The 26,374-nt window shown below is 44.3% G+C and overlaps 1 protein-coding gene across 1 annotated transcript in view; it reads left to right on the forward strand.

The window, feature by feature from the left end:
- Positions 1-3,439: 3,439 nt before the first annotated feature.
- Positions 3,440-26,374, forward strand: part of copb1 (COPI coat complex subunit beta 1) — a 71,099-nt gene continuing 48,164 nt past the window's right edge. The window contains exons 1-3 of the mRNA XM_072466427.1: positions 3,440-3,616; positions 21,829-21,980; positions 24,296-24,525. Of these exons, the coding sequence (XP_072322528.1) occupies positions 21,890-21,980; positions 24,296-24,525 (321 nt within the window). The 5' untranslated portion in view covers positions 3,440-3,616; positions 21,829-21,889. The remainder of the gene's footprint in view (positions 3,617-21,828; positions 21,981-24,295; positions 24,526-26,374) is intronic.

Raw genomic sequence — 26,374 nt, forward strand, 5'->3', positions numbered from 1 at the left:
CCTCCATACCCTCTCCCAACTCTTCCTCCCTTTGCCTTGATCCCTTCCAGCGGTGCCTTCTCCTCTTCCAAAATAGCCCCGTAAGACACCGATACTACTCCCTTCTCCAGTCCCCCTGTCGTCAGCACCTCCTCCAGCAATGTGGAAGCTGGCTCCACTGGGAAGCTCTATATCTGCTTTCTGGCAAAATCTCGAACCTGCATGTAACTAAATATTTCCCCCTGCTCCAGCCCATACTTCGCTCAATGCTCCTTCAATCCTGCAAACCGACCCCCAAGAAACAAATCTTTTAGTGTCCTAATTCCTTTCTCCTCCCATCTCCAAACATTTCCATCCCACTTCCCTGGCTCAAATCAATGGTTCCCCCGAATCGGCATTTCCCTTGACCCTGCCCAAAACCCGAAGTGCTGGCGAAACTGCCTCCAAATTCTCAACAAAGCTATTACTACCTGACTCCCCGAGTATCTCCCTGGGGCCGCCTGGAGCGGTGCTGTTGCTAGCGCCTTTAATCCTGACCCCAACACAAACTCTCCTCCATTCTGACCCATTGGGAGTCAACCCCTCTGACCCAGCTCCGTACCTTCTCCACATTCGCCACCCAGTAATAATACACCAGGTTCGGAAGACCAAAGCCCCCTGCCTGCCTTCCCCTCTGTAATAGTACCTTTCTAATTCTGGCCACCTTCCCTCCCCATAGGAAGAAGCTAATCATCCCTTCAATCTCTCCAAAAAATGCCTTTGGCAGGAAAATTGGCAGGCATTGGAAAAAAACCAGGAATCGCGGCAACACATTCATTTTTTAAAAATAAATTTTTTTATCCATTGCTTTATCAGAGTTACAAAGCCAGAGCTCAGAGTGTGGACAGGGGTGAACCTCTAATCCAGCTCCTTGCCTGCTCCAAAAACCAATTCAAATTGAATCCAATTGATGATCTCCACAAGAGAGACATACCAGATCCAGGCATTACACCTGATCCCACACTCATCTTAGCCAAAAGGCCAAGCAGTGGTATGCTTGATCTTACCACCTTGCCAGATCAGCTTTCACCCTCCCCACCAAACTAGAAATGTTGTACCTAAGGAGCCTCCCCCACAATCCCGAGCAACCTGCACCCCCAGGTATCTAAAGTGAGTTCCTGCCCTACGGAATGGCAGCCCCTCCCACCCCTGCCCCCACCCCCGACTGAGACACCACAAAATATTCACCCTTGTCTAAATTTAATTTGTACCCAGAGAAGGACCCAAAGCAGCTCCAGTATTCCCCTATTGACACACTCGGTTCCGACACGTATAATAACAAGTCATCAGCATATAAGGACACCCTATGCTCTATTCCCCCAGCACTATCCCTTTCCAGACCCCCGAACTTCTTAACGCGATGGCCAATGGCTCAATCGCGAGTGCAAACAGCAGGGGGACATAGGACATCCCTGCCACGGCGGACTTCTATAAAATATTTGCACCAGCTCTGGCCCCGCACTTACGGGAGATGTTCGCAGACTCGCTAGCAAGGAGCTCCCTGCCTCCTGCGCCAAACACAGACCACCATATCGCTGATACCCAAGAAAGACAAAGACCCGATGGAATGCAGATCATATAGACCCATTTCGCTGCTTAACGTAAATGTGAAAATATAAGTGAGTCCTGGCCAAGGGACTGGAAGACTGTATCGGAAGTGGTCGCAGAGGACCAGATGGGCTTTGTCAAGGGTAGACAGCTAACTGCGAACATCAGGACCAGAGGGGCTGGTTTAGCACAGGGCTAAATCGCTGGCTTTGAAAGCAGATCAAGGCAGGCCAGCAACACGGTTCAATTCCCGTACCAGCCTCCCCGAACAGGTGCTGGAATGTGGCGACTGGGGGCTTTTCACAGTAACTTCATTTGAAGCCTACCTGTGACAATAAGCGATTTTCATTTCATTTCAGATGGCTGTTGAATTTGATACTAACCCCATCCGGGGAGTGAACATTAGAGGTTATCGACTCCTTGGACACAGAGAAGGCCTTCGACAGAGTCGAATGGAAGTATCTCATAGAAATACTGGAGCGGTTTAGGCTAGGGAAGGTTTCACTGGGTGAAACTCCTGTACAACGCCCCCAAGGTGAATGTTCAGACCACCACCACCAGCTCTGAATACTTCCAGTTGCACAGCGGCACCAGACAGGGATGCCCGCTGTCCCCGCTGCTGTTCGCCCTGTCAATTAAACCCCTGGTGATTGCTCTGCGAGAGTCAAAAGACTGGAAGAATATCCAAACAGGAGGCAGAGAGCACAGAGTCTCACTCTATGCACATGACCTGCTCCTCTACATCTCAGACCCGCGGAACGACTTGAAGGAAATCATGAAGCTCCTGGAAGTGTTCGAGGCTTCTTGGGCTACAAACTCAACCTGGGCAAGAGCGAGGTATTCCCAGTGAACCCGAACAGGGGAGGGGCGGAGCTCGAGGGCCGACCATTCAAACTAACCCAAAACAAATTCTGCTCGCTGGTGATTCAAATAGCCCACGACTGGACAGGGATCCATAAATGGAATTTGGCCAGTCTGGCTGAGGATGTTAAAACGGACCTACAGAGATGGTACATGTTGGTAATAACATTTTTTTTAAAAAGGGAGGGCAAGGAGGACCACACAGAGCAGACAGGAACATGGGGGGCGGGAGGAGGGGATAGCGAGGGAGAAACCCAGGGAAACATCAGGAGGTGACACAGGAAAAGACCAAGGAGAGGGAGAGGGCCAGAGCCCCCTCCCACAATAAAGGGGTAACAGTAACAAATCCAAAATCACAGGGCCCCCAGTCGCCACATTCCAGCACCTGTTCGGGGAGGCTGGTACGGGAATTAAACCGTGCTGCTGGCATGCCTTGACCTGCTTTCAAAGCCAGCGATTTAGCCCTGTGCTAAGACAGCATCTACAACAGAAGGGCCCAAGATGGAGACTGAACAACAAAATAAAAGGGGGGGGGCAGGCCGATTAAAGGGCAAATTTTACATACAAACTGTCTTGCTCACAGATTGTATAGTGTACAGATGTAAAATTTTAACAAAAGTATTTTAAATTAAAATAACAAAAAGGACACGTGTGTGTGTGTCGGGGGGGGGGGGGGGGCTGGTTAGGGTCTTGGAAGTTATTTCCAATGTGTGACTTTTGTAAATTGTCTGCACAAACGTGTTTATTTTGTGTTGTATAAAATGAAATACCTGAATAAAAACATCTTTTAAAAAAAAGGAAATCAGATGTGCAGACCTGGCATTTCTTTTACCCCCTCCCAAAAAAAAACAAAATTGGAGAAAACACCAATGCAGCGAATTGGGGGGGGGGGGGGGGGGGAATTGATGTGCGCTGGCCTGGGATGTGGCAGGGTAGCAGGTTGTGGATTTGCAGAGTGAGTGAGTGAGAGGCAGGCAGTCCCTGGCTGTGTGACGTGGCTGCGAGGAAGGCGTTTGCGCTCCTGCTGGTCGCGCTCGGCCTCCGTCGCCGCTGGGTCCGCACTTCCACGTCAGCCGGTTGCGGGAGCGACAGGAAGACCGAGCGAGAGAGACCGAGCCAGCGGCACCGCCGCCACTGCTGCTGACCGGGACACGGCCTCCGAACTTCGCTGCCTTCCCTCGGACACCAGGTGCGGTATAACCCTCCCCTCTCCCAGCGCCCGGTGAGCAGAGGCTGTCAGCTCGCGGCCCGAGGCCTAGGAGACAATCCCGGCCTCACACCGCTCCAGGAGCCGGAGATCTCCCTGAAACCACCACCGGGAGTGGACTTGCTCTCAGTGCAGCCGCTGTTTGGCATCGGGCTGCAGTTAAACCGATTTAAATGACAAATAGCTCTCGAGAAGCCGATGCATTTAAAAATATTAACTTGATACCTAAAGCAGCCCAATATTCCCACGACACTGAGTGGGTCCAGCTTTGAGCTTCGCTCGCTCCTTATGAGCATTTGAAAAATGGGTTTTGCAAATCCAGTGACTTTTTAATCAAGTAAAACTTGCTTTGCTCTCCAAAGTGACAAGTGGTCAATATGGCCAGGTGAGCTGTTAAGGAATCTGCCTTGGGGACGAAGCCGGAGAAAACTTGTTGCATTAAATATGATGGGGAAGGGGCTTATTTCTGCAAGTTATTTTTGTGAACTTTGCCAGCAAGTTGTGCACAAGATAGTACTGGCCAGAACAGCCCATCTTTCTTTCATTCATTGTTGTTGCATGCATTTTTAAAATTGAATTATAATTTTTCTCCACTGTTCGAAGGATTCCATCTCTAACCAATAAGAGTGTTGATCTTCGGGACTTGAGTCTCCTAATCTTTTAACATTTCCAAATTGGTTGCTTTTCTGAATCTCTTCACATTCCTCCTTTCAAGACTGAAATCCTGGTACTTCCTTGTAATTCAGATCTCCTTAATGAGCAAAACAACAGTATATGATACTTAATATAAACATGAAGTGGAAAATCAGGAACACACATTCTCCATGAATGACATGGATTAGTGTCACTTCTTTTTGCTGAATATCTCCTTTGTGTCTTGGTAATGAGAGCTGGGTCTGATCAAACAGCTGACAGTTAGATCATGACTTCCTCTGATTTGTACCTACAGTACTTCACATTTTATTGGCCTTTAGATTAAACTTTGCATTTGATTGGCCATGTTGGGTATCAGCTCCATGAAGAATCCTTGGTCACATTCAGCTTTTGTGTCATTCATGGAGAATGTGTGTTCCTGATTTTCCATTTCATGTTTATATTAAGTATCATATACCGTTATTTTGCTCATTTGGATATTTTGTGTCACTCATTTTGTCATTTCTGAGCTGCTTCCCCTGATTTTGCTGTCCCTTCTAATTTAACATTTGCAAATGTGAGCAATGTACATTGAAATGCTGGATCTAAATCTTGTCAACCAATAATCAAGTCCTCTTCTTACATTGGCTTCAAATTATACCATTCATTTAAATATACTGTATATTTTGACAATGTGGACAAATCCTTATTCCTCAACTGTCAATAGAATATTTAAATAGCTAGTACTAAATTTCATTTGCTTCTGTCAATAGAATATTGACTAGCAAATGAAATTTAGTACTAGCTATTTAAATATCAGATGAAACTGCATTGATGCAAAATAGCTGAAAAGAATTACATTTCATAAATGTAAAATATTGTGAATTTAACAAACTACTTGTATGAATATAATGTGCTTGGTGAGTCCAACATTTAACATTTATTGTGGTATCAGTTGCTTTTAGCATGAGATGCCCTTTTTGAAATTAGATAGAAACAGAATCCAAGCTGTTTTGAACACGTGGCTACAGGGATGGTGCAGGAGGGAGGGTTTCAGATTTCTGGATAATTGGGGCTCATTCTGGGGTCGGTGGGACCTCTACAAACGGGATGGTCTGCACCTGGACCAGAGGGGTACCAATATTCTGGGGGGGGGGGGGGGGGGGGATTTGCTAATGCTCTTCGGGAAGGTTTAAACTAGTTCAGCAGGGGCTTGGGAACCTGAATTGTAGCTCCAGTATACAGGAGGTTGAGAGTACTGAGGTCATGAGGAGGGTTTCAAAGTTGCAGGAGTGTACCGGAAGGCAGGAAGGTGGTTTAAAGTGTGTCTTCTTCAATGCCAGGAGCATCCGGAATAAGGTGGGTGAACTTGCGGCATGGGTTGGTACCTGGGACTTCAATGTTGTGGCCATTTTGAAGACATGGATAGAGCAGAGACAGGAATGGTTGTTGCAGGTGCCGGGATTTAGATATTTCAGGAAGCTCAGGGAAGGTGGTAAAAGAGGGGGGAGGGGTTGCATTGTTAGTCAAGGACAGTATTACGGTGGCAGAAAGGACGTTTGATGAGGACTCGTCTACTGAGGTAGTATGGGCTAAGGTTAGAAACAGGAAAGGAGAGGGTTTTCTATAGGCCTCCGAAAAGTTCCAGAGATGTAGAGGAGAGGATTGCAAAGATGATTCTGGATAGGAACGAAAGCAACAGGGTAGTTGTTATGGGGGATTTTAACTTTCCAAATATTGACTGGAAACGCTATAGTTCGAGTACTTTAGATGGGTCCGTTTTTGTCCAATGTGTGCAGGAGGGTTTCCTGACACAGTATGTAGATAGGCCAACGAGAGGCGAGGCCATATTGGATTTGGTACTGGGTAATGAACCAGGACAGGTGTTAGATTTGGAGGTAGGTGAGCACTTTGGTGATAGTGACCACAATTCGATTACGTTTACGTTAGTAATGGAAAGGTATAGGTATATCCCGCAGGGCAAGAGTTATATCTGGGGGAAAGGCAATTATGATGCGATGAGGCTTAGGATACATCGGATGGAGAGGAAAACTGCAGGGGATGGGCACAATGGAAATGTGGAGCTTGTTCAAGGAACAGCTACTGCGTGTCCTTGATAAGTATGTACCTGTCAGGCAGGGAGGAAGTGGTCGAGTGAGGGAACCGTGGTTTACTAAAGCAGTCGAAACACTTGTCAAGAGGAAAAAGGAGACTTATGTAAAGATGAGACATGAAGGTTCAGTTAGGGCACTCGAGAGTTACAAGTTAGCTAGGAAGGACCTAAAGAGAGAGCCAAGAAGAGCCAGGAGGGGACATGAGAAGTCTTTGGCAGGTAGGATCAAGGATAACCCTGAAGTTTTCTATAGATATGTCAGGAATAAAAGAATGACTAGGGTAAGAGTAGGGCCAGTCAAGGACAGTAGTGGGAAGTAGTGCTTGGAGTCCGAGGAGATAGGAGAGGTGCTAAATGAATATTTTTCGTCAATATTCACACAGGAAAAAGACAATGTTGTCGAGGAGAATACTGAGATTCAGGCTACTAGACTAGAAGGGCTTGAGGTTCATAAGGAGGAGGTGTTAGCAATTCTGGAAAGTGTGAAAATAGATAAGTCACCTGGGCCGGATGGGATTTATCCTAGGATTCTCTGGGAAGCTAGGGAGGAGATTGCTGAGCCTTTGGCCTTGATCTTTAAGTCATCTTTGTCTACAGGAATAGTGCCAGAAGATTGGAGGATAGCAAATGTTGTCCCCTTGTTCAAGAAGGGGCGTAGAGATAACCCCGGTAACTATAGACCAGTGAGCCTTACTTCTGTTGTGGGAAAAAACTTGGAAAGGTTTATAAGAGATAGGCTGTAAAACATCTGGAAAGGAATAATTTGATTAGAGATAGTCAACACGGTTTTGTGAAGGGTAGGTCGTGCCTCACAAACCTTATAGAGTTCTTTGAGAAGGTGACCAAACAGGTGGATGAGGGTAAAGCAGTTGATGTGGTGTATATGGATTTCAGTAAAGTGTTTGATAAGGTTCCCCATGGTAGGCTACTGCAGAAAATACAGACGCATGGGATTCAGGGTGATTTAGCAGTTTGGATCAGAAATTGGCTAGCTGGAAGAAGACAAAGGGGTGGTGGGTGATGGGAAATGTTCAGACTGGAGCCCAGTTACTAGTGGTGTACCACAAGGATCTGTTTTGGGGCCACTGCTGTTTGTCATTTTTATAAATGACCTGGAGGAGGGCGTAGAAGGATGGGTGAGTAAATTTGCAGATGACACCAAAGTCGGTGGAGTTGTGGACAGTGCGGAAGGATGTTACAAGTTACAGAGGGACATAGATAAGATGCAGCGCTGGGCTGAGAGGTGGCAAATGGAGTTTAATGCAGAAAAGTGTGAGGTGATTCATTTTGGAAGGAGTAACAGGAAGACAGAGTACTGGGCTAATGGTAAGATTCTTGGCAGTGTGGTTGAGCAGAGAGATCTCGGTGTCCATGTACATAGATCCCTGAAAGTTGTCACCCAGGTTGAGAAGGTTGTTAAGAAGGCGTACGGTGTGTTAGCTTTTATTGGTAGAGGGATTGAGTTTAGGAGCCATGAGGTCATGTTGCAGCTGTACAACACTCTGGTGCGGCCGCATTTGGAGTATTGCGTGCAATTCTGGTCGCCGCATTATAGGAAGGATGTTGAAGCATTGGAAAGGGTGCAGAGGAGATTTACCAGAATGTTGCCTGGTATGGAGGGAAGATCTTATGAGGAAAGGCTGAGGGACTTGAGGCTGTTTTCGTTAGAGAGAGGAAGGTTAAGAGGTGACTTAAGTGAGGCATACAAGATGATCAGAGGATTGGATAGGGTGGACAGTGAGAGCCTTTTTCCTCGGATGGTGATGTCTAGCACGAGGAGACATACCTTTAAATTGAGGGGAGATAGATATAAGACAGATGTCAGTGGTAGGTTCTTTACTCAGAGAGTAGTAAGGGCGTCGAATGCCCTGCCTGCAACAGTAGTGGACTCGGCAACACTAAGGACATTCAAATGGTCATTGGATAGACATATGGACAATAAGGGAATAGTGTAGATGGGCTTTAGAGTGGTTTCACAGTCGGCGCAACATCGAGGGCCGAAGGGCCTATACTGCGCTGTAATGTTCTATGTTCTAATGTTCTATGTTCTAAGCTAAATTATTTCATTAACTGTTACATGTTAAATGGAAAAATGCTTTTGTTAATCTCTGTTTAAATATTTATATTTTCATGGATAGTCCTTAAGAAGGAAGATGTGACCCGCTATTGGCCTCTGCTTCATTCCTTTTGGTTCCAGCCTGTCATGAACAAATGGCAGAGGTTATTGAAAGTCACTACATAAACAATATGGTTTTGAAACTGGTAATTGAGCTGATGTTGACGCGATGGGCCCAATGGCCTATTCTGCACTGTAATAATTCTGTGAACCAATGGGTGATTGCTAAAATGCGAGTGGCTTTCCTCGGCACTTGCTGGGTGTTCTCTGCCACAACTGCCCTCTCTTCTTGTCATTCAAAGCTAACCCTGGCATCTCTGCTCCACGACAAAGTGTCCTTTTGAAATCCCCTCCTCCAACAACAATGGATTGAGGCCATCTTCTCCAGCTATCTCTGCCGCTTCCTTTTCTTCCTCTCTCCCACCAAGCCAAACTTCCCCAAAGATTTCCTCTGCCTGATTGCAGATCTCCATATGTCCTATCTGAGCTCATCTTGTTCATGAGATGCACCTCCTGCTCTCCCAGTCTTATTCGTAGGGTACTATTAACTGCTGACAGCCCAGCTTTTTTCCATGTCCCCTTGGTTCACTCATACTGTTGATGGTACTCTTTGCTCAGATACTGTCCTGTCCCCTTTAAGCCTGCCATCACGCCTCTTTCCTGAATAACAACCTTTGCCCATGCAGCCTACTGCATAACCTCCAACCCACTGTTCCTCTGCAAAGTCCGTGAATGTGTTGTTGCCTCCCTAATCCATACCCATCTCCTCCAATTCCATGTTGGAAACTTATCAATTGGGGTGGTGCAGTGGTTAGCACTGCTGCCTCATGGCGCTGAGGACCCGGGTTTGATCCCAGCCCTGGGTCACTGTCCGTGTGGAGTTTGCATGTTCTAACCATGTCTGCGTGGGTCCCACTCCCACAACCCAAAAAGATGTGCAGGGTTGGTGGATTGGCCACGCTAAATTGCCCCTTAATTGGGAAAATAAATTGGGTACTCTAAATAACAAAAAAAGAAACTTAGCAATCAGCCTTCCACTCCTGCCATGGTATAGAAACAGCCCTTCTTAAAGTCTTGAATTATATTGCCAATGACTGTGATCATGGTAAACAATCACTCCTTATCCTTCTGAACCTTTGACATGGTTGACCATAGCATCCCCCTCCAGAACCTCTGCAGCACAGCCAGCTGGATGGGCTGCCTTTGGTTGGTTCTATCCTTATCTGGCCAGGCAGAACCAGAGAATTGCTTGCAATGGCTTCTCTTTCTGCTCTCAGATGTCACAACAGGAGTCCCGGAAAGATCTATTCTTAACCACCTCCTAATTCTCACCTGCATTCTGCTTCTCTTTGACATAATTGAAAACGTCATGTCAGGTACCACGTTCAGCTCTACTTCACCACCTTCACTGATTCTGATTTGTCAGGCTGCTTCTCTGACATCCAGTACTGGATGAGCAGAAACTTCCTTGTACTAAATATACTCTTCGGTACCTGCCACAAGGTCGTGATCCTCGGTGTTCTGGCCAATATTTATCCATCAGTCGACTTCATAAAACATCTCACAATATTGCTGTGTATGGGAGCTTACTGTGTGCAAATTGGCTGCTGTATTACCCATAGGAGCCCTTGGACTGCACTTCAAAAGTACTTCATTGCTGTCAAGTGCTTTGGGGCATCTTGTGGCCATGAAAGGCACTGTATAAAAGCAAGCATTGCTTTTTTTCTTTGCTTCCACTGACTCTATCACACTCCCTGAAAACTCAAACTACTCATGACCTGTGTTTATTTGATGGGGGGTGGTTCTTTAAAAAAAAATTATTTCACAGGATGTGGGTGTCGCCACCATTTGTTGCCAGTCTGAATTGCCCTTGAGAAGATGTTAATGAGCTACCTTCTTAAACCACTGCATTCCATGTGGTGTCGGACAGAGTTCCAGGATTTTGATCCAGCGATAGTGAAGGAACTGCAATATATTTCCAAGTCAGGATGGTGGTTGTCTTGAGAGGGGAACTTGCACATGGTGCTGTTCCCATTCATCTGCTGCCCGCGTCATTCTAGGTGGTAGAGGATGCAGATTTGGAAAGTACTTTCGAAGGAGCCCTTGGGAGTTGTTGCAGTGCATCTTGTAGATGGTGCACACTGCTGCCACTGAGCGTGGGGGAGGGGTGACTGCTCAATGGATGGCGTGCCAATCAGGTATCAGGTGGTTGCTTTGGTTCTAAGCTTCTTGAGTGTTGTTGGAGCTGCGCTTGTCCAGGCAAGTGGAGAGTATTCAGTTAAGCTCCTGAATTGTACCTTTACAGGCTTTGGTGAGTCTGAAAGTGAGTTACTCATTGCAGAATTCCTACCTTTGACTTGCTGTTGCAGCTATAGTATTCATATGGTTGGTCCAGTTTCTGGTCAGTGGTAACCCCCAGGGTGTTGATAGTGGAAATTCAGAGATGGTAATGCCAATGAAAAGCAAGGGGAGATGATGGTGTAGTGCAGTATTTTTCAAACTTTTTTCCCGGGACCCACTTTTACCAACTGTTCAGGACCCACACTGGCCGACATTCTCAATTCAGGCCGGCCGACCTTCACGACACACCATTATTGCTCACCTTTAATGCGGCAGATGAGCCTGCTTGGTCCCCAAGATCTCACTTGCTTTGACAATCAATGTTACATTCCTGCAAAGGACTTCAGCTGAGTTCTCGCTGCATCCCTTGAAAAAAATCAAGAGGTTTGTCCTCGACCTCGCCATGTTTAGTCTTCAAATACCTTTGAAGATGTGAGGGTTTTAAACTCTCATTTGCCAATACTTCCCTGCATACAACACAAATGGGCTTTGCATCCTGATTTGCATTGGCACAATTAAAAACATACCTCAAGAAATCATCTTTATACTGCTTGTTCCCGATTTCATTTTTTTCTTAATTATTTGTTCACCAGAGGCCCTGGAGCTCTGGATACAGCTCACATCAGTACTGCTTTGTCCTGCCATAGATTCTCCTGAGAAGTGCTCTCCAGCAGATTCAATTGTGAGATCCTGGCCTGTTTGTGCATCGGGTCCTCTCTTCCTTATTACAAAATGATGCACCTTCAGTTCTTCACACAGTCCTGTTGCTTGCTTGCTGGCAGCTACAAAATGGAGGAATTTCTCCTCCATGATTTTGTGCCCAAAGCATGAAAGTACAGGGTGCATGGCACCAGTGTACGTGCTGGGCACGTGAACTTCTCTCTGCCTCTGGCGGAATGACTCCATCGTTCATATTCAAAGGCCGGTCTTTTTTACAAACCTTGAAACTTTATTTCCAATGTCTGATTTTTCCAAGTTTATGACTTTTTACTCCTGAAAATTAAAATTTCAGTTGAACGTGCGTGTCCTTGCATTTACACACACACTTTGCTTCAAATATAGTCCCATTTCTTTGGAAATTCAAACAAGTATAGAAAAAAATACAATCTTGTTTTTACTTTGCAAATTCTGACTTTAGACGAGATGAACTTACTTGCAAACACATACAATGTCACAATATTTCTTACTGGTTCAACTACATTGCACTATCCAAACTTGCAAGTAATCCCCTGCTCCGTTCTCACTTACTTCCTGGTTTCCAGAGAGTGGAGCACAAAGTGAAGACCGTAGGTTTTTTCCAGTGTGACATGTGTCAGCCATATTGACTGGCCTCGTTTGATCGATATTCTTTGCCGACAAAGCTGGCCTGGCTTCCCTCTCAATGCATCCACCCTAGTCACTGACTGCTGACCACTTCACGACCAGTACTTCACGTCATGGGAGTGCTAGCGAACGTGTGCCGGCCGTTGAACAGCTTGACCATGGAGCCGCAGGTCATATATTGCTGATTGGTGGCGGGGGATGCGCAGAGCAGTAGAATCAGAGCGGAGCTCCAAGCTGGGGCCACCACTTCTAGCATCATGCGCCCACGTGGACGCCCATCAGTCTCAGTCCCCACCCTCGCGACCTTCCCGATACCCGTCGCGACCCTGAGTTTAGAAAACCCTGGTTTAGTGGCAATATTTGAACTAGTAATCCTGAGGCTCTGGCTAATTCCTTGGGTCATGGGTTCAAATCCCACCACACTGGCTGGTGGAAATTAAAATCAGTATAAAACTCTCAAAAATAAAGCTAATCTTAGTAATAGTGACCATGACAAGTATCATCGATTGTTGTAAAGAAGTCAGCTTCACCAATACCCTTTGGAGAAGGGAATCTTCCATCCTTGTCAGGTCTTGTCTTTATTCGACTTCAGACCAAAATGTGGTTAATTCACTTAAAGGGCAGAAAGGGATGTGCACCAAATGCTGCCTTTGCAAGTGACGCTCACATCCCATAAGATAGTAAAAAAGTGATGGTCATTGCCTGGCAGTTGTGATGTTACTTTCCAGCCGAAGCCTGAATGTTTCCCAGGCCTTGCTGCATATGGTCCTGGCCTGCGACAGTACCCGAGGAGTTGCAAATGGTAACAGCCACAACTGCGCAATCAAACATGCTCACTTCTGACCTTTTGATGCTGGGAAGTTAATTGGTGAAGAAGCTGAAGTTGGCTGCCCCAGTTGAACTCCCGTGGGAATGTCCTGAGACTGAGATGATTGTCATCAAACAAATATAATCATCTTTGTGCTATGTATGATTGCACCTGGGAGAAAATTTTCTTCCTGATTTTCATTGACTTCGGTTTTGCCAGAGCTTCTTGGTGTCACATTTGATCAAATGCTGCCTTGATGTCAAAGGCAGTCACTCTCACTGAAAAGTTGAACTTAAAGAGGAAAAATTTGAACCAAGGCTGTAATGAGGTAAGGAACTGAGTGACCCTGGCAAAATCCAAACTGAACATTAATGAGCAAGCTTTTTCTGTTAAAGTGCTGCTTGAAAGCGCTGTTGACGATGACACCATTCATCATGTTGTTGATAATCGAGAATAGACTTTTGTGGCGTTAATTTGCCAGTTTAGATTTGTCCTGCTTATTTATGGGCAGGGCTTACCTGGGAAATTTTCCACATTGTCAGGTAGATGCCAGAGCTGCAGCTGTATTGGAACAGCTTGGTTCAGGGCACGGCCACTTCTGGCACACTAATCTCCAGTACACCTGCCAGAATGTTGTCAGGGCCTATAGCATTTGCATTATCTAGTGACGTATTTCTGAGCCCATACCTGTGCCAGGAAAAATAGTGTTGCTTTGAAAATATCAGGGAAATCCAGTAAGTTTGCATGTTTTCTGCTGGTATATATATTTTTTGAAAACTATTGGAAAATGTGAGCTGCTTAAAGGCAGGGGCAGTTTGGTTATACTAATGGAATTGGTGCTTTTGAGATGTTGATGAGCATAGCAACCCTGCAAACAGATATTTACCGAAGGCAAGCTGGTAACAATGCGGAACAGAAGGTTTAAGATGTTCAAAGGAGGAGGCAAGGTGTGAATTTTCCATTTGCCATCTAAAAGGGAAACTGATAAAATGAAGGTAATTAAGTTTGACTTGTGAAGCGGTTAGATCAGAGCACTGTAGGTTGAAGAGAGCGGACTTGGTGAGGAGCAGCTGATTGGAGTGGCGGGGACTCTTTAAACGCAGCGCTGTAAGGACCAGAGGCCAGAGTGAGTAAACCTGGTGGAGAGCAGCCGATTGGAGAAGATTGTCACAGTTTCCAAACTCCACTCCCAAAAACAGGCTTTAAAATCTTCTCTCATAATAATACTTTCCCTTGGCAGTTTGCATTCTGAAATCCAGTCCCAAGATTTGAAAATGTCACTTTCAATCAACGCTTCCGCTCCACTTCTAACAGCGAATTCTGTCCAGGATTTCACACCCACCTCTTCAGAATTTCTTGGTCTTGACTGCTGTGCAAACTGCTCACAATTAGTTAAATGCTTGATCCCCAGACTATTAAAATGACATCAAACGTTTCATCTACTTCTGAAGTCTGCTGGTCCACTTCAAATCTGGTTACTGCAATTGTCTCTTTAACTTTGATCACTTTGGTTACTCTTTACATTCTTCTGAGCAATACCTTGGTCCCTGGTCACATAACTCCAGATTTCTTAGATCGTCTTTCTCTCCCAATTTTCTGGTTATCTGAACTGTATCTTTTCCTCCGGAAGCCTGCATCTATGCAACTGCCTTGTCCTGTCCAGCTTCTCCTGGAGGGGTTGAAGGCTGTTCATTCCTCAGTGACCTGGATACAACTGTTCTGGCTTCCAGTTAAAACTAAGAACCAAGGAAGGTGGCCTCCCATTGCCAAGCAACGCCTCCGCTACTACTATTTATTCTTCACGCTGTAGCCCCAGTTGAGCACAATAGAAACATAGTTGGAACTTACCCCGCACATACAAACACCTTTGTCCAACATGTATTCAGCTAGAGGTTTTACCATTCCAAGCACAGAAGCATTACAGTAAACACATCTCAAATTGTGCCTTCTAATGTTTACCAGTACAAATCCCTTAAAACTGCCTTTGTTTTCCTAACATATGGCTGTGTAGAATTTATCATGGATACCATGTAAACTTGTACGTTTCTCACAAACCTATACTTGATTATTTTGTTGCTAAGTATTATCTTTTGAAAAAGATTTGGAATCAAGTTTAAAACATTTTTACATTTTTACAAAAATAAACATAACCCCAATCCCCCCCCCCAACCCCCCAAAAAACCATTGACGGTTACCAGATCCATAAAGTGTAAGATAAACAAACCCCATCTCTTGTGGAACGCCTCATCTGCCCCTCTCAGTGCAAATTTCACCTTCCCCAAACACAGGAACTCCATTAGATTCCCCAGCCACATCGAGGCACAAGGGGCAGAAGCTGACCTCCACCTCAACAGGACCCCCTGCGAGCAATTAACGAGGCGAACGTTAAGGCATCTGCCCCCGCACCCATCTGCAACTCCAGGCGGTCTGACTCCCCGAATATGGCCTCTAGGGGACCCGGCTCCAAACCCACTTGTAGAACCTCAGACTTGGTGCTGAAAAATGACCCCCAAAATTTCTCCAGCTTCGGGCAGGACCGGAACATATGGACATGATTGGCTCGGCCCCTCCCACACTGCACGCAGCTATCCTCCACCCCCTCAAACAACTGGCTTATCCTGGCCTTCGTTAAGTGCGCCCTGTGCACCACTTTTAATTGAATCAACCCCAGCCTCGCGTACGGGGCTGAGATATTGACCCATGGTAGCACTTTGTTGCGAAGTATTATGACACAAGAATTGATTTGTGTGTCAAAATCACATTTACCCTTGCTAAAGTTGATTCGTATAGCTTGCCAGAACACTATTAAAACAAAAGTGGGCAAAAGAGCTGTGCAGTTACAGGTAATGCACTTTTGGAGTAAAATTGTGAAAATAATTATTGTACAAATCCATTACCCTTTCAATTGACATCAAAAGGCAAATAAAATACATTTCTGTGACTTTCATCTCAACTGAGAGTGAGGTTTTTTTTAAACAGCCATAATTTTACTGTTGGCAGTGTTTGCACAAGACCGCAAGTTTTGCTTTGGATTTCTTTTTGTTTGAATTACTTTTCTTTCCAATTTCACCTCTCGTCACTGTCTCTGTTGTCTGATCACTTCATTCTGCCTGGTTGAGCTTCAATTTCCTCCAGTTAAACATTGAGAAGATCAAAGCTATCATCTGGCCCCCACTCACGACTATCTCGATCCCTTTTTCCCTGAACAAGCGAGTGGCACAGTGGTTAGCACTGCTGTCTCACAGCGCCAGGGACCCGGGTTCAATTCTGGTCTTGGGTGGCATTCTCCCCGGTCTGCATGGGTTTCCTCCGGGTGCTCCAGGTTCCTTCCACAGCTCACGGTGTAGGTTCGGTGGGGTTACAGGGAAAGGGTGGAATAATGGGCATAGGCAGGGTGCTTTTCAGAGAGTCGGTGCAGACTCAATGGGCCAAATGATTACCGTCCGCACTGTAGGGATTCTATGTCCTATTCTTTATTTTAAAATAAATGTAAAGTATCCAGCACAGTAACATAGTGGTTAGCACAGTTGCTTCACAGCTCTAGGGTCCCAGGTTCGATTCCCGGCTGGGTCACTGTCTGTGCGGAGTCTGCACGTTCTACCTGTGGCTGCGTGGGTTTCCTCCGGGTGCTCCGGTTTCCTCCCACAGTCCAAAGATGTGCGGGTTAGGTGGATTGGCCATGCTAAATTTCTCTTAGTGTCCGAAAAATGTTAAGTGGGGGTTACGGGGATAGGATAGATACGTATGCATCAGTAGTGTGCTCTTTGTAAGGGCCAGTGCAGACTCGATGGGCCGAATGGCCGCCTTCTGCACTGTAAATTCTATAATTCTTTTTTTCCAATTAATGGGCAATTTCGCATGGGCAATTCACCTACCCTGCACATCTTTTTGAGTTGTGGGGGTGAGACCCATGCAGACATGGGGAGAATGTACAAACTCCATACGGCCAGTGACTTGAGGCCGGAATCAAACCTGGGTCTTCGCCTGTGTGAGGCAGCAGTGCTGACCACTGCGCACCGTGCTGCCCCCCTCTGAATTATATGACCTCAAGTCGAACTCTGCCCCGAATCCTTTGCAGAACAAAAAGTGTTGATTTCCGTTTCAGTAATATGGCTCTCCACTATATCTGCTAAAGCCTTCGTCCAGTCCTTTGTTGCCTCCAACTATTTGAATGCTCTCCTGCCTGGCCTCCTATCCTTCACTCTGAACTTCACCTCAAACTAAGACAGCTGCCTGTATTCTTTTTCACATCTGGTTCAGTCAGTCATGACTGCTGGATTGGCTCCCTATCTCCCAAAGCTCTGGATTTCAAATTCTCTTTTGCATGTTTAAATTTCTCCACAGCTTGAAACTTTATCTCTGTAGACTTCATCAATTGTCTCTCCTGAGTAATCTGCTCCTCTTGCGTATTTTGCTCCCAACTCTTCATGCTCTATGGTGATCTTGCCTTTAGCAGTCTTGGTCTGGTGCTCTGTGATGATCTCTCTGAACATCTCACCTTGTCCAACTCTTACGTCTCTTTTAACATCCCTTTAAAACCAATATCTTTCACCAAACATTTGGTCGCACTTGCCAATATCTTTGATACAGGGTTCTGTTTTTTGACCATGTTTCTTTGAAGTGCTTTGATACTTGTAAATGTAAGTTGTCTGGTACCAGTTGATACTGGTAGAAGTAATTTGCATTGAAAAAATGCGAACCACCAAGTATTCCTTTTTGATTTTGGATAAAGGGTTGTTTGTGTCTGCTCAATATTCACTGCTATGTCCTGCACATTAAGCCAGGTTTTATACAGAATGGCTCAGATTTGGCATTTTTAATTATGTCAAAACAGTCACTGACAATTACCATTAGTGAAGCTACCTCTGACTTCTGGAATCCACACATGTGCAGTTAAATGCAGAAATCCAGAAGATGCTGTCAGAAATTCTCTGCTCTGCCACTGACTGAACTTAGGAAGTCATAGAGTCATACAGCACAGAAAAGGCCCTTCGGCCCATTGTGTCTGTGCCGGTCAAAAACAACCACCGAACCATTCCAGTCCCATTTTCCAGCACCTGGCCCATAGCCTTGTATATGCCCAGGAATCACAAGTGCACATCTAAATACTTATTGAATATTATGAGGGTCTCTGCCTCTACCACTTTCAGGCAGTGAATCCCAAACTCCCACCACCCTTTGGGTAAAAAGGTTTTTCCTCACATCCCCTCTAAACTTCCTGCCCCTTAGCATAAATCTATGCCCCCTGGTCCTTGAGCCTTCCACTAAGAGGCAAAGGTTGTTCCTGGCCACTCTTATCTATGCCTCTCATAAGTTTATACATCTCAATCATGTTCCCCCTCAAGTCTCCTCTGCTCCAAGGAAAACAATCCAAGTCTATCCAATCTCACTTCAGAACTAACACTCTCCCGTTAAATCTCCTCTGCACCCTTTCCAGTGCGATCACACCTCTCCTATAATGTGGATTCCAGAACTGCGCACAATACTCTAGCTGTGGCCTAACCAATGTTTTATACAGTTCCAGCAACCTCCCTGCTCTTAACCTCTACCTCGGCTAATAAAGGCAAGTATACCATACGCCCTCTTAACCACTGCATCCACCTGCTCTGTTAACGTACAAGATCCCTCTGATCCTCGGTGCTTCCCAGAGTCCTGCCGTTTATTATGTAATCCTTGCTTTGTTTGACCTGCCCAAGTGCATCACCTCACACTTATCTGGATTGAATTCCATTTGTTACTGATCAGCCCATCTGACCAGCCTGTCTTTATCCGCCTGTAATCAAAGGCTATCCTCCTCACTATTTACCACCCCATCAATTTTTGTATAGTCTGCAAACTTACTGATCAACCCTCCTACATTCATATTTAAATCATTTACATAAACCACACAGCATGGGCCCCAACACTGATCCCTGCGGGACCCCACTGGACGCAGGCTTCCAGTCAGAAAAACACACCTCGACCATCACCCTCTGCTTCCTGGTACTCAGCCAATTTTGGGTCCAATTTGCCAAATTTCCTCTACCTGCGCTATCAGTCTCCCATGTGGGTCATTATCAAAAGCCTTGCTGAAGTCCAAGTAGACTGCCATGCAGATGAACATTTTAGAAATCACTCAGTAATATGGACATCTGCTATTTATGCTGTTAATCTTGGTGTAAAACCCTTGAAAAGATTATGCTTTGTTGAATTTATGGTGAAACAGTTGAGGAACAGTGGTTCCAAGCGATTTTTCACAGTGCTCAGCAAAGATTTATACCAACAAAAAGGAAGGACGGTAAAAAGAGGGAAAATCGACTGTGGATATCTAAGGAAATAGAGAGTATCAAATTGAAGGAAAAAGCATACAAAGTGGCAAAGATTAGTGGGAGACTAGAGGACTGGGAAATCTTTAGGGGGCAACAGAAAGCTACTCAAAAAGCTATAAAGAAGAGCATGATAGATTATGAGAGTAAACTTGCTCAGAATATAAAAACAGATAGTAAAAGGTTCTACAAATCTATAAAACAAAAAAGAGTGGCTAAGGTAAATATTGGTCCATTAGAGGATGAGAAGGGAGATTTAATAATGGGAGATGAGGAAATGGCTGAGGAACTGAACAGGTTTTTTGGGTCGGTCTTCACAGTGGAAGACACAAATAACATGCCAGTGACTGATAGAAATGAGGCTATGACAGGTAAGGACCTTGAGATGATTGTTATCACTAAGGAGGCAGTGATGAGCAAGCTAATGGGGCTAAAGGTAGACCAGTCTCCTGGCCCTGATGGAATGCATCCCAGAGTGCTAAAAGAGATGGCTAGGGAAATTGCAAATTCACTAGTGATAATTTACCAAAATTCACTAGACGCTGGGGTGGTCCCGGCGGATTGGAAATTAGCAAACGTGACACCACTGTTTAAAAAAGGAGGTAGGCAGAAAGCGGGTAATTATAGGCCAGTGAGCTTAACTTCGGTAGTAGGGAAGATACTGGGATCTATCATCAAGGAAGAAATAGCGAGGCATCTGGATGGAAATTGTCCCATTGGGCAGATGCAGCATGGGTTCATAAAGGGCAGGTCGTGCCTAACTAATTTAGTGGAGTTTTTGAGGACATTACCAGTGCGGTAGATAACAGGGAGCCAATGGATGTGGTATATCTGGATTTCCAGAAAGCCTTTGACAAGGTGCCACACAAAAGGTTGCTGCATAACATAAAGATGCATGGCATTAAGGGTAAAGTAGTAGAATGGATAGAGGATTGGTTAATTAATAGAAAGCAAAGAGTGGGGATTAATGGGTGTTTCTCTGGTTGGCAATCAGTAGCTAGTGGTGTCCCTCCGGGATCAGTGTTGGGCCCACAATTGTTCACAATTTACATAGATGATTTGGAGTTGGGGACCAAGGGCAATGTGTCCAAGTTTGCAATCGACACCGTAATGAGTGGTAAAGCAAAAGGGGTAGAGGATACTGGAAGTCTGCAGAGGGATTTGGATAGGCTAAGTGAATGGGCTAGGGTCTGGCAGATGGAATACAATGTTGACAAATGTGAGGTTATCCATTTTGGTAGGAATAACAGCAAAAGGGATTATTATTTAAATGAAAAAATACTAAAACATGCTGCTGTGCAGAGAGACCTGGGTGTGCTAGTGCATGAGTCGCAAAAAGTTGGTTTACAAGTGCAACAGGTGTTTAAGAAGGCGAATGGAATTTTGTTCTTCATTGCTAGAGGGATGGAGTTTAAGATTAGGGAGGTTTTACTGCAATTGTATAGGGTGTTGGTGAGGCCGCACCTGGAGTATTGTGTTCAGTTTTGGTCTCCTTACTTGAGAAAGGACGTACTGGCACTGGAGGGTGTGCAGAGGAGATTCACTAGGTTAATCCCAGAGCTGAAGGGGTTGGATTACGAGGAGAGGTTGAGTAGACTGGGACTGTACTCATTGCAATTTAGAAGGATGAGGGGGGATCTTACAGAAACATATAAAATTATGAAGGGAATAGATAGGATTGATGCGGGCAGGTTGTTTCCACTGGCGGGTGAAAGCAGAACTAGGGGGCATAGCCTCAAAATAAGGGGAAGTAGATTTAGGACTGAGTTTAGGAGGAACTTCTTCACCCAAAGGGTTGTGAATCTATGGAATTCCTTGCCCAGTGAAGCAGTAGAGGCTCCTTCGTTAAATGTTTTTAAGATAAAGATAGATAGTTTTTTGAAGAATAAAGGGATAAGGGTTATGGTGTTGGGGCCGGAAAGTGGAGCTGAGTCCACAAAAGATCAGCCATGATCTCATTGAATGGCGGAGCAGGCTCGAGGGGCCAGGCGGCCTACTCCTGCTCCTAGTTCTTATGTTCTTATGAATGAGGTGCAGCTGGGTTTTTAACAGCATACCAAGTCGTAATTACTCCAAACAGCCCCTCTAAGCCTTAAAAACTGCTTTAATGTTTCTGGAATGTCAAGTTTCTCCACTGATATTTATTTTAAAAATCTAATCGATTTTATAGTGAAGATTTTTTAGGATTGCAATTTCATTTACCTTAATCTCTGATTTGGTGTAATCTTTATTTTGCTCTTTGTAAAATGATTAATAAGTGAAGGATAATTAGCACTTCCTGATTTTCTCGCTGTGAGGATTCTTCAGCATGTTTGGCTGCTTGATTACCTCACTATTGCTCGACATGAGAGATTCCTTCAATTGTGGCAAATGTAATTTCACATTGGTAAATGTGAAATGCCTGCCTCTTTGAGGTCAGCAGTGAATTAGTCACTTTGCTACGGACTGCAAAATCTGTGTCAGTAAGATGGTGTAGCATCTATTGTTTTCTTTTTTCTGAAATTTGTTTCGAGAACTTTGAACCAATAATCAGTTTATTTATTTTCCCACCCACAGGTTACCTGCACTCTTAAATTACCCACTTTCTGACTTTAAATTGCCTTTAAGAACCGGCATCATGACAGCTGCAGAAAATGTATGCTATACGCTCATAAATGTGTCCTTGGACTCTGAACCACCAAATGAAATTAGTCTGAAAATTGACTTGGGTAAGTTACTCTTGTATTTTTAATCCCATTGTACCCTTGGTTTTGTGTTTGGTGACTGGTAGTTTTGGGAGCCCTGTCAGCCCCACAGAAGGATGCCAGTGCTGCTCCTGGATATCATGATTGACCGTATCAGCTTCTTTTCTATGTCAGCAAAAGCAGAAACAAATCTTGTTGGGAACATTTCCACTGGGAAGTGAAATTGCAGCTCCAATATCAATTGCCATTTTTAGGCTGATAAAATATACGATCTGTTTGGCTGACGTTTGAGCTACAAGTGATGCCTAGTAATTACTAAGCAGGCGTACATTATTACCTCCAAAATAAAAGACACTGTTACTGTGATATGCAGACGACTTTGGGATATTGAATTGATGAAGGATTTCATTGATGTTGGGCAAGATTTCATCTGTGTTGATAAAAAGATTGTGGAAATCTGAAATAAAAGCATAAAATGCAGGCACCGTCTCTGGAGGGAAGCGAGAAATTAATGTTTAAGAGTGGATTGGATTGGATTTGTTTATTGTCACGTGTACCGAGGTACAGTGAAAAGTATTTTTCTGCGAGCAGCTCAACAGATCATTAAGTACAAGGGAATAAAAGAAAATAAGAGAAGAGAGAGAGGTTAGTAATAATGTTAGTCTTAGAGTTAATTTTTAAAAGATTAGAATGAGTATAGGTTAAGTAAAAAGTGGATCTGTTTGGGAGAGCTCGCAGAGAGTCGCCTCGCTCCGGAGCCATCTTGGAACATGGAACATCTTGGAGTGTGGAACCTTCATTTGCATTAGAAGATATAATAGAAGAACAGAGGATTAAAAGGAACAGAACTAAGTGAAGGATGAGTGGAAATTCACTCTTGTATTTAAGAGGATAGCACTTTATAGGCATTCTGTTATTTTTACCTTTGCCTGTTCCCTTTTTTCCTTTTTCTTTCTGCCTTGGACTGGCTGCCCTCCTGTGCCATAATGACTCAGTTACTAAATGCTGTTTTCCTTTCAATATCTTCCTGTTTGTTGAAAAGTTTACATCTGAAACATAAATTTGTCTTTTTTCTCCAAGATGCCACCAACATGCTGAGGATTTTCTGTTTTAGTTCCAGATTTCTTCTAAAAATATAAATTTAGAGTATCCAATTATTTTTTTCCAATTAAGGGGTAGTTTAACGTGACCAATCCACCTACAATGCACATCTTTGGGTTGTGGGGGTGAGACCAATGCAGACATGGGGGGGCGGGGGAGGGGGGGGTGGGGGAGGAATGTGCAAACTCCACAGGGACAGTGGCCAGGAGCCGGGATTGAACCCAGGTCCTCGGCGCTGTGAGGCAGCAGTGCTAACCACTACCCCACCGTGCTGCCCTTAGTTCCAGATTTCATCAATATTGAGCTTCTCCATCAAGAATAATTTTTCTTCATGGTTTTAAACAAATTTCATTGTACAAATTCCTACATTTTATATGAAAGGAAATTAGATTTGCATCAGACAGCTCAATAAAACATAATTGTGGTCGCTAGAAATAAAAATGGAGAAAATCCGTTTACAAAAGTTAGAATTTTTGAGCTGAGCAAACCATGCTTTATGACCCTTTCATATATATATCATTCTGGAAAATGTGGTTGTGTTCAAGCTTTGGGTTTTAAAGTAATTTTAAGGATGGAGTCAAAAATGGGCTCTGTGTCTGTGTGTTTATTTTCTTTATTGGTGAATTAGCCAAACAAAAATTGATGGGAATGTGAACTGATAAGGCTATGTAAAATGTTCCATCATGCAGAACAGTTAACAATTAAAATTTTGACCAATGACAACATATTTAGGGTATTTAGTGTTTCGGGTGACATTGTGTGAGGGTGCATATCTTATCATTTTTCATAGAACTAAGTATATAGTCATTCATCGTGGGTAGATCAATGTTTCTTGCTTTCTCTTTCTCTTGATCTCTGAAAACTGAGTAAGAAGTCTCACAACACCAGGTTAAGGTCCAACAGGTTTATTTGAAATCACAAGCTTTCTGAGCGCTGCTCCTTCATCAGTTTGGTGTTGTGAGACTTCTTACTGTGCCCACCCCAGTCCAGCGGCAGCATCTCCACATCATCTGTAAACTGAGCAAAGGCTGGTGGGCAAGTACTTGAAGAGAAAGCATTTGCAGGTCTATGGGGGGGAAAGCAAATAACTGGCACAGGCATGATGGATTAACTGGCCTCCTTCTAGTCCAGTGATTCTAAATGATGTGATCTCATATTTTTACCAAAACTAAATGTAGTGTCTCTCTCTACACCCCCCCCCCCCCCCCCCCCCGCCCCCCGCCCAACCCCCATTTCAGAAAAGGGAGATGTGAAGACTAAGACTGATGCATTGAAGAAAGTGATCATCATGATTCTGAATGGAGAGAAGCTCCCCGGACTCCTGATGACGATCATTCGTTTTGTGTTGCCACAGCAGGATCACACAATCAAAAAGCTGCTTCTTGTGTTTTGGGAGATTGTCCCTAAAACCACCCCTGATGGCAAGTTGCTGCAGGAGATGATTCTCGTGTGTGATGCCTACAGAAAGGTAAAGGAAATGTCGTTTGAATAATTTATTGATTGGGAAATGATTTAAGTACAAGATCATTTTGAACAGTAAACCCTTGAATGCGCCATTTTGTTTCTGCCATATGACCCACTGTCTCAGTCTTCTGTTCAAAAAATGTTTTACTAAAAACCTCTTCAGTGCAAAATGCTTTTCAGTTTGAAAGCATTTGGGTGACTTTCTCCAAAACAGAACAGCAGTGCGTCATCTTCCAAAAGCAAGTTTGAAGAAGGAAAATGTTGTGGTGCGATATCGGTTTACTCTTGTTAATATAAAATTCATTTTTAACAGAATTGTTTTTGCAGTATCCAATAATTAGAATGGAACTGCTAAAATATCAGTACAAATGGCTTGTTAGCACAAATATATATAATTTAATGGAATTAAATTAAAATGAAAAAGAACAGACTGAATTTAATATGTGAATTGAAAGTAATTGTTGAAACATACAGTAGATGCACATTTCAAATGCTGACTCACCAAAAGGTAGCTTTGGCATTTCACACTGCAATCAATCTGGTTCAAAAAAACTGCAACCTGAATTAACTTTTCACCAGAGAGATTGAAGTCTCCTTTCTGAGGCCATTTGGAAGGATAGGTCCCGAAAGCAATGAGATTTTAGCAAAAATATTTTAATTTCTTTTTTGAGGAAATTGGCCGTTAGATCTTTCTGGATTAGAATCATAGAATACCTACAGCAGTGTTCGTCAAACATTTTTTCAGCTGCATTAAAAACTGCACCAGGTTACTGTTCTGGAATTAATGGGACCCATTTTTACCAACCGGCCAACCTTTGGGACCCAATCCGGCCAACCATTGCGACCCACGCCGGCCGACCTGCGCGACCCACCATTTACTCTTGCCTTGTTTGCTGCTGACAAAAATAAAGGAAATGGTTTTGGGACCCTTTGGCCCTCGAACACGCTCCTCCAATGGAACCTGTTGGATGAAGGTGAAGCCTTCCGGTGTCGGAAAGTATGGAGTCTCCATCTGTCCAAAGTTCTGTATTTTTTTCCTGTAAAATTTTATCAAATAAAACCCCCCCTCCGAACTTGTAAAAAAAAAAATGAATAAAATAAATGAAAAAAATAAAAATTAGATGAATAAAATAAATTTATTTTGTTTAAAAAAAAAAAAAAGCTGCTTCCGTTTAAAAAAAAAAAGCAGCCGCACTGCACATGCGTGCCCGATCAACGGCGCGCATGCGCATAGTTTTGCACATGCGCGCAGATCTGGCACGCATATGCAGTGCGGTCACATTCTTTTTACATGTTCGCGGCCATTTTGAAGGCCGCTTGCAGCCGGCGTTATTAACAGCCGGCTGCTGCGACTGTTGCGCGCAAATTTGTGTGATCGGGAGCGCCGCGACGGATGGCTGCGCGACCCTCCCAACACCCACCCGCGGGTCGCGCCCCCGAGTTTGACAATGCCTGACCTACAGTGCAGAAGAAGACCATTTGGCCCATCGCGTCAGCACTGCCCCTCAGAAAGAGCACCCTACCCAGAGGCACTTCCTTTGCCCTCTCCCTGTAACCCCACCCGTCCACTCCCTGTAACCCCACCTAACCTTTGGACACTTTAGGGGTAATTTTTTTAATAGCAGGTTTTTGCTCATTAATTTGCACCTAACCAAACTTAAAATCCGTTCTGAACTATTGCAAGAGGGCAATATTTTACAGCGTAAAGAAATTTGCATTTCAAGCTTTCATTGATGTATTTAAGAGGCACAGAACAGTAACCTGGTGCAGTTTTTAATGCAGCTGAAAATGGATTTATCACAAATTAACCCCTTTTTATTCCGAATATCTTATTCACCACCTGTGAGTTACCC

Source organism: Scyliorhinus torazame, chromosome 10 (genome assembly GCF_047496885.1).
Source record: "Scyliorhinus torazame isolate Kashiwa2021f chromosome 10, sScyTor2.1, whole genome shotgun sequence".
In the NCBI taxonomy this organism is placed as follows: Eukaryota; Metazoa; Chordata; class Chondrichthyes; order Carcharhiniformes; family Scyliorhinidae; genus Scyliorhinus; species Scyliorhinus torazame.